The sequence below is a fragment of the Sceloporus undulatus genome, chromosome 3 (genome assembly GCF_019175285.1).
Source record: "Sceloporus undulatus isolate JIND9_A2432 ecotype Alabama chromosome 3, SceUnd_v1.1, whole genome shotgun sequence".
In the NCBI taxonomy this organism is placed as follows: Eukaryota; Metazoa; Chordata; class Lepidosauria; order Squamata; family Phrynosomatidae; genus Sceloporus; species Sceloporus undulatus.
This window is the reverse complement of record NC_056524.1, coordinates 105,939,549-105,948,690: the sequence shown is the minus strand read 5'-3', so window position 1 is coordinate 105,948,690 and position 9,142 is coordinate 105,939,549. Positions and strand designations below refer to the sequence as shown.

Genomic DNA, 9,142 nt, shown 5'->3' with positions numbered 1-9,142 from the left:
TTCTATACTATTTACAGAATGAATACTGAGCACTGTAATCAAGTGAAGATAAATCAAATTGATTTTCCAGTGGATTGATCACGTCACAGGTACTTGTCTCATATTAGCAAACTGCTGTTCTGCAGATAGTCACCCACCCCAGAATTCATTCAGTTTCTTCTGCCTTCCACAGTTGTAAAATTATGTGCCATTCTGCACACCTAACCTTGTAGCAAACAAGACCCCACTCATATACAATTCTAGGATATCTGGAGCTTCCTTCCCACAATGAGACTATGGCCTGGTACAACCCTAGCATGTCTTCCGTACGTCAAAATGGCGGTGCCCTGTACAGATGGGCACTGCCATTTTGATGCGACAGCCGCCTAGCGTCCGCACGTCGCGGCACCATAATGATGATGCATGTGCGCCATTGGCGCACTGCGGCATCATTATGGCGCCACAAAAAGAACCTGCTTTTCACAGGTTCTTTTTGCTCTTTGAGGAAACCGCGTGGTTTGTCCACTGCAGCTTCCTCGTGGAGCAAACCAGGGCGCCGGCAGACCTGCCTTTTTGGGTGATCTGTACCGGGCCTATGTTTCTGTATGTGAATACACGAAGATACACCTGCTGGCCCACACAATCCCATTATTCACACGTGACTACAGTAGTGCATGATCTTGTCAGAGGAAAACCACTCTTAGAAGAAATTATTTGAGAACAGAGCTATTATTCTAATTCAGCAAGAGGGTCAGGAGGAGAATTATGGATCTTTGCCTCTCAAGAATGCAAAGAACCTCTGAGACTAAACAGTGGCTTGACCAACAAGCAGTAGTTATTTTAATATATGTGATTGTGTACTCTGAAACATAACCTTTTCATGGAACAACATGAGCATGAATCAACACTGTACTATCACCATTACAACATTATGGCTGTTAGCCCCTTGTATGTTCATATAAATGTTTCTCCACACAATAACATTCTTGAACATGTACAATTATACTGAGAAAATATGCACCATTTATTTGTGTAAACTTAATTTTTCTCTTTTGGGAAGGATTTATCTCCCTTATACTTCCTCAGCTTCCAGCAACATTACTGTCCATATCACAACATGAATGCTACAATCAGAGGACCTGTATGGTGTTTTAGAAAATATTTAAGAATACAATTTATCATAGAAACTATAAATACATATCACATCCAAAGAACGCAATTGCAAATACCTGTAGAAATAATATAGTAATATATAAACAACAAAATACAAAGCAAATTTTATTCCTAGAATAAACTAAATTGTTAAAACATTTTAAAATAGAAAGTGCATACTAAGGAGACCAAAAATATGTTTTACTTTTAGAACAGAAACAGGTGTTTACTAATAGAAAAGAGAGAGGGAAAATTCTGAGCCTATCATGATCCCCTCTCTACAGAAACAGTAACTGACTCTTCATACTGGTGGTGGCCTGAAATGTGCTCAATGAAAATGTCTCAGGACCATCTGTTAGCTTGCAGATGAATTTTGTGTAGTGCTTTCTCTCCCCATAGGCTCTCAAAGCTCATGTGCTGGGTCCCAATACTACAGTGCGCATTTGCTGGGTACCAGCGCTCCAACAAGTAACATGTGGACAGATACCTCGTATTTCCTTTGTCTCAGGACATCAGTCAGAGGACCATATTTCTGGTGTTTATGTTTTCTAGCCTTCCTCATAAAGTAAAAGGGCTTGTGCTGTCCACAATGGTTATCTTCTTAATGGTCTTGATCTGTGATGACTATGTCCGGTCTCAACTGGTTACCTGTCCCAGACACAGTTTGGTTAAAAGAAATGGTGTCCCCTGAGGCTGGGATGGCTTTGGCCAGTTGATTCATCACTGCGTCATGCTGATGTCTCCAGGCTATTATGTGTGGGAGACAGTTACAGAGCACGTGTGGAAATATCTTATTTTGATGGCCATGACTGCAATATTTTTTCATAGTTGCTAGATTTAACAGTACTGTTCAGAGGCATGACATTCAAACAAGCTTGATGGACAAATTGCCAATTGGCGAAGCGAGTAAAGTCTCCACATGATATGAAGTGGTTGCTCGCATTTCATCTACCACCAGTGAGGTGATAAGATTTCTCCCTTAGCAGTTCTTTCAAGAAACTTTCTAGTATGTGCCTTGTTTTATGGGAGAAGATTTGTATCATTGGAGGCTTTCTTTTGGTGGTGGTGAGCTGTGGACCTTCTTCAGGAACAAAAAACCATTGGCAGCATATTAGTTTGTCGAGATGGCGGGTTGCCATTTATATACTTTATTAGAGATACTAAGGCCCATTACAGATGGGCGGAAAGTACGTGCGCGGCACGTACTAGGGTTAGAAAGGGGAGTCCTTTCTGGACGTCCCTAACCCTAGTAAGCGCTGAGCGCGTACAAAATGGCAGCGCCCATTCTATATGGGTGCTGCCATTTTGACGTAGTGGATGCACGTCGCGGCACAGTAATGATGCCTAGCGGTGTCATTACCGTGGCGCAAAAAGAAGCCCCTTTTTGTGGCTTCTTTTTCGGCCGCCGGGAAGCCTCGCTGTCTGGAGGCTGAGGCTTCCCCACCGGAGGAAACGGAGGCACCGGCAGACCGCCCTTTTTGGGCGGTCTGTAAAGCGCCTTTCAGACAGCCTGACCAAGGCATAACTGAAGATACTGAGATACTGACCCTCAAGTATGATGGCACTGGGGACTCAACAAATACAATTAAAACATTTGCATGGTGGTGGAATTCAAAGATAAACCAGGAAATGCCTGATGTTTATCACACAACATTTCTTGGTTTTCTCTAGTTTAATTCTCGTTTAAATCCTGTTTTCCCCCTAGTGTGATAAAGCAGTAACTGAAAAAAAAGAAGTTGGCAGTATGAGCTTTCATAGACTTTAGCCTACTTTATGCATCTGAAGTAGTAGGCTGAAGTCTACGAAAGCTCATGCTACCAACTTATTTCTTTCAGTTAGTCTCAAAGGTGCTTCCAGATCTTTTTGCATGCAATTAAAACAGTACAGCATCTCTTACAAGCCGTTTCTTTAAAAACTTTCCATTTTCAAAAGTCTGTCAGAATTTAAAAAATATATACGGTATTTTTTTGCCTGCTGATGGAAGCAAAGCAAGGAGGGTTCCTTCCATTCTAGCTTCCCATATAGGGCTTCATAGGTCATAACTAGCAGTTTGAATTGCACCTGAAAAACGACTGGTAGTTAGGGAGTGTGCAGATCACCCTTAAGGGGCGGCATGCAGCTACCTCTATTTTCGCTGGATTGGGGCCTTAATAACCACACACTGTGGCCCCAATCCAGCCTTTGCAAGGTACAAAAAGTAAACCCTTTGACAAGGTCCCCCATGACATTCTAGTAAAATGTGGGCTAGACAAGGTAACTGTTACATAGATTTGTAATTGGTTGACCAGCCGAACACAAAGGGTGCTCAACAATGGCTCCTTTGTTGGAAAGCTGGGCCAAAGCTAACAAAACGAAATTTAACATGGAGAAATGTAAGGTACTGCACTTAGGGTGGAAAAATGAAATACACAGATATAGGATTGGGGACATCTGGCTGAACGAAACTATGTGTGAAAGAGATCTAGGAGTCCAAGTAGACTACAAGTTGAACATGAGTCAGCAGTGTGATGAGGCAGCTAAAAAGGCCAATGCAATTCTAGGGTGCATCAATAGAAGTATACTGTCCAGATCAAGGGAAATAGTAGTGCCACACTGTTCTGCTTTGGTCAGGCCTCACCTAGAATACTGTGTCCAGTTCTGGGCACCACAATTCAAAAAGGATGTTGAGAAATTGGAGTGTGTCCAAAGGAGGGCAACTAAAATAGTGAAGGGTCTGGAAACCATGCCCTATGAGGAACGACTTAGGGAGCTGGGGATGTTTAGCCTGTTTAAATATTTGAAGGGGTGTCATATTGAGGAGGGAGCAAGCTTGTTTTCTGCTGCTCCAGAGAACAGGACCCAAAACAATAGAAGCAAGCTACAGGAAAAGAGATTCCACCTCAATATTAGGAGGAACACCCTAACAGCAAGGGCTGTTCAACAGTGGAACAAACTCCTTTGGAGTGTGGTGGAGTCTCTCTCCTTGGAAGTCTTTAAACAGAAGCTGGATGGCCATCTGTCGGGTATGCTTTGATGGCAGGGGGCTGGACTGGATGACCCTTGTGGTCTCTTCCAACTCTATGATTCTATGGATGACGACAACAACAACAACAGACTGACTACAACTAGCCTCCAAGACAGTGCATTCCTCTGTTATACAGCTCTTACAGTAAAGAATTTCTTCTTAATATTTAGGTAGACTGTATTTTCTTATAATCTGAATCCATTCGTTTATGCCTTTTTCTTTTGTTTGTGGCCTACTTTGGTATTAAACTAGGAATTATGTACATCAGTAGGCACAACACTAGGATATCCTCTGTGCTCGCTTTTATCCACATTCACAGTATGCATCCACAATTATATATGCATATACATATATCTCATTTTAGGGCACAATCCTCATAAAGTGGCTTACAATAATGCATTTCTAAAATTTATACATTAATAAATGTATAATATATTTGAAGCAAAACATGAAAGGGAAACCTGTAATTGACCTAAAATAGTGACACAAAACTAGACTCAGAAGCTGGGCAGGGGAAATGAAAACATTATCCTAAGACCTATCTAAAAGTCACCAATAAGAGGCAGTGGGTTCCAAAGCAAGGGGGACATCACTGAAAAGGCCCTGTTCCAGCTATCCAGCAATTTCATAGTTATTAGTGGCAGAAACTAGCACCTCTCCAAAGCCAATCTTGGGAGCATATTTATATGGGTTCAGGCAGTCTTTCAAGTATCCAAAAGTAGATGCATTCTGTGTAATTACAGCAGATTTATGCCACCTTAACTGCCATAGCTTCATCTTATGGAATCCTGGGATTTGTAGTTTAGTGAGGTAGATAGATTTCTCTAGTGCACTCCCTTGAATTACAGTGCTAGAGCTATATGATAACCCAGGATTCTGCAGGATGCAGCCATAGCAGTTAAAGCAGTGTCATATGCTATAATTGTATAGTGTGGGTATACAACTGGTCTCAGACCATTTGAGGTTTAAAATTCAAAACCAGTACTTTGAACTGAACCTGGAAATGAATACACAACCCATGCAACTCATTAAGGGATGCCTGTGGTCTAACCTGCACTGCAGAAACAATGCAGATTGACAATGGTTTAACTGCCATGGATCAATGCTTTGTAATTCTGGGATGTAGTCTGTTGTGGCATCAGAGCTCTCTGACAGAGAAGGCTAAATATCTCACAAAACTAAAAATCCTAGAATTCCATAACATTGAGCCATGACAGTTAAAGCAGTTTGAAACTACATTATTTCTGCAGTGCAGAATAGACCTGCGGTGCAGAATAGGCCTAGGCCTTCACTGGCACCTTAGCAGTTGCATTCTGTACTTGGTAAATTTTTAAATTTTTCTTTAAAAACAGAACAATGCAGTAAGAAAGTTTGTAGAGCGATCTTGTAGCATCTTTCAGACCAACTGAAAGAAAGAAACTGGCAGCATGGGCTTTCATAGACTTCAGTCGACTTCCTCAGATGTAAGAATCTCAGATGTAGACTGAAGTCTACAAAAGCTCATGCTGCCAATTTCTTTCTTTCAGTTAGTGTCAAAGGTGCTGTAAGATCTCTCTACAAACTGATTCTATAGACTAACATGGCTATATCTTTGAATGTAGTGAGTTAGTCAATTACATTATGAACAGTTCAATCTTCCAGCACGATTTACAAACTATGTAGGAAGAACTTGTTGGGATTTATTCTATTGCTATAAAGCAGGCTTCTCAGTGGAGTGTCCTGGTTGTTGTATAGCAACCATACAGCAGGACACAAAGTCTTACAAATTAGGGTTTGTGAAAAGAAACCTTCAGCAAAGCTGAAAATAAATCAAACAATCTCTAAGGTAGTTCAAAGAATAATAAGAACACAATGACATGTTGCCTCCACAATATATCATAGTGCAGAACAAAAATCACCATAACCTTTTCTCTAAGGGCCAAAAGAGTCTTACCACATTGCAAAAGTAAGCCAACACACAGTGAGAAAGAAATGGCTTTCCCCTTACCTCTCCGCATGATGTTGTAGCACTTCTGTTCTCCTTCAAGTGGGAGACGGTAGGAAAAGCATGCCTTTTGCCAAATGGATTCTTGCAGTGTGACAGAAGACATGCTTTTACAACCATCTTTCTCAGGAAGAGAACAGAAGTGCTTCAATGGCATGCGGACAGGTAAAGAGAAAGCTGCTTTTCTCTTCGTGTGTGTCGGTTTACTTTTGCCATGCTATAAGACTCAGAGTCAACTGGCAAATGAGCTTTCACCTCATGATATCCACCAGAAGAATTTTGCCTTTATTTGGCTGCACTTGATGGATGATGGAATTTGTGTCACACAACATACAGTGGCTTTGCTGACTGTAATCTCATAGCCAAAACACACGAACAGGGCTGGGCCAAGATATTTCGCTGTCTGAAGTGGAACAGAAAATGTTGCCTTCCATTAACCCAATTCAAGGCTCTCAAAGCCAACCAACTTATTTTGATGGCTGACGCAGAAAACCCCATAAATGTCTCTCTCCTCTTCCCTGGGAGCAAAATTAATGAGCCATGTATTGCACTTTCCATGACAGTTCAAACTGCTGCTTGAGAAGCTGCCTCACATTGTCTAATGGTAGGGCTGACCCAGAAAGGGCTACTTTTATCTGTATTGTCCCTTCCATGGTTGAGCACTGTGGTAAATTAATCCATAGTTTTACCTGGACTGGAGCGCTGGATGAGAGATGAGTCACATCTCCAATTCTGGCAGCAGCACGGGGGTCACTTGAGCTGATCAGGACAGGGGCACTAATCTCCATGGAATGCCTGTTATTCATGGCCTGAGAGGACTTGTGTGTCATACTCAGAGCAGTGAAGGAATGGCGCTTCTTGGCATTCTTCTTGCCGTCAACTTGCCGCTGAATGGCACTAACAGCTCCAGCACTGTTCAGGGTACAGCACTGGGCTTTGTTTATTGCCAGGTTAGTATCTGTTGGCAAGGGGACATCACTGCCAGATGCAGCAGCTAGATTGGTCTTGTCCATCTCAATAAGCTGTTTAGCTGATTCGTTGAGCTAAATGAAGAAATAAAAAAAGAAGAAGGGAAGAGGTGGGCATTACAGAGCTGTTAAGTGTGTGTAGTCCTAAAGTTCAGATTCCCTGATTAGATGACAACTATCACATCTTCAATTTTATAGGCTGTAAAAATGAATAACAGAGGCCTACCTTTCAGATTATGAATATGTAACCATTATTATACACTTAGGAGACTATTCTTTATAATGGAACAAAGAGCCTTATTGCATGACAAAAGAAAGCCGAGATGGAGTGACAGAAAAGCTGCTTTCTTCATGCCTCTTTGCTTGTCATTGAAGCATTTCCATTCTCTTCCTAAGGGAGATGATTGTAAAAACATTTCTTGTCATGTGAAGTCGAAGGCTTTCATGGCCAGCATCCATAGTTTTTTGTGGGTTTTTCAGGCTATAAGGCCATGTTCTAGAAGAGTTTATTCCTGATGTTTCGCCAGCAGCTGTGGCTGGCATCTTCAGAGAATGCTGGCAAGGAAGAGAGTGGGGTACATATATTGTTGGTTGAGAGGAAGTAATGTACATGTTAATATGTGTATTGTTCTGTTGTTGTAGACACACTGAGGCCTTACCATTCAACAACAGAACAATACACAGATTAACATGTAAATCACTTCCTCTCAACCAAAAGTATATGTACCCTACTCTCTTCCATGCTAGCATTCTCTGAAGATGCCAGCCACAGTTGTTGTCAAAACATCAGGAATAAACTCCTCTAGAACATGGCCTCATAGCCCCAAAAAAACATGTCTTGTCATGTTGGGAAAATCTGTTTGGCAAAAAGGCATGCTTTTACAACCATTTCTCTCAAGAAGACGAATGGAAGTGCTACGACAGCATTTAGAAAAACAAGGAGAAAGCCACTTTTCTACTGCTCCGTCTTGGCTATCTTTAGTCAGGCGGTAAGGGTCCAAGTTATACAGTTGTGCCAGAATCCTGTGGCCCATTCACACTACACAGTGATTCCACTTTAACTGGCATGGAAATTTCCTATGTAATCCTGGGGTTTGTAGTTTGGTGAGGTACTAGAGTGCTCTAGCTGAGAATCAATGATGTGCTGTATATTCTTGTGTACAAGTCAACCTCATAGATAAGTTGAGGGCAGGTTTTGGGGCCAAAATAATAGATTTTTATATACCCCGTGGATATGTCGAGGCTAGAATGTAGGGCCATGTAACAATGCATCTAAAGGAGAAAACATCACTTCTCTCCCTCCTTCTCTTTCTCTGGACCTCTCCTGACCACCTAACACCACCTCCCTGGTGCTGGAGGAGAAGGTTTTAACATCAGAAATTGAGAAGGGAGGGAACTGGAGAGAAGTGGGATTTGTTGGTGAGAGAGGGAGGAAGAGGATGGAGAGAGAAGGTTTTAACATTGGATTGAGAAGGGAAGGAAATGGAGGGAAATGGGGTTTGTTGGTCATAGAGATCCAGAGGGGGAGAGGGAAGATGGGGAGAGAAAGTTAAGAAGGTTAATTACCTCCTTCACTTAACTCACACACACTCCCTGCCTCAACAGCTCTTTCAGAGATCACTGGGTGGTGCTACTTTCAGGTCCTTTCTAAGCAGTATTACTGTATTGATCTGTATATAAGTCAACCTAGGAGTTTAAGGTCAATTTTTGGGCATAGTTTTTTTGACTTATAGTCAAGTATATATAGTATTCAAACTCTTATTCGAAGTCTCAAGTCAAATCCCACCCTTCAAGTCTCAAGTTGAGTCTCAAATCCTTGCAAGATACCTTCAAGTCATGTCAACTCTCAATTCCTGGAGTCAATTTTAATAGAAAAAAAGCAGGTGGGGTATGTTTGTCAGAAGGGAGCAGCAAACAAATTAAGCAATAGGTTTGAGGTCTGCATGACAGCCTGTCCCTGCTGCACATCAGAGGAGCCTTCTAAAGCTTTTGAAAAGTTTTACAAGGATCCGTCCACCTCAGGCTCACTGCCTAAGGCATTTGCTTTTCCATTTC

At 41.8% G+C, this 9,142-nt stretch overlaps 1 protein-coding gene across 1 annotated transcript in view; it reads right to left on the bottom strand.

Annotated features, from left to right (window-relative positions):
* Positions 1–7,165, bottom strand: part of SH3RF3 (SH3 domain containing ring finger 3) — a gene marked incomplete at its 5' end in the record, with an annotated part of 56,650 nt that extends 49,485 nt beyond the window's left edge. The window contains 1 exon segment of the mRNA XM_042460350.1: positions 6,809–7,165. Coding sequence (XP_042316284.1) covers positions 6,809–7,165 — 357 coding nt within the window.
* Positions 7,166–9,142: the final 1,977 nt, after the last annotated feature.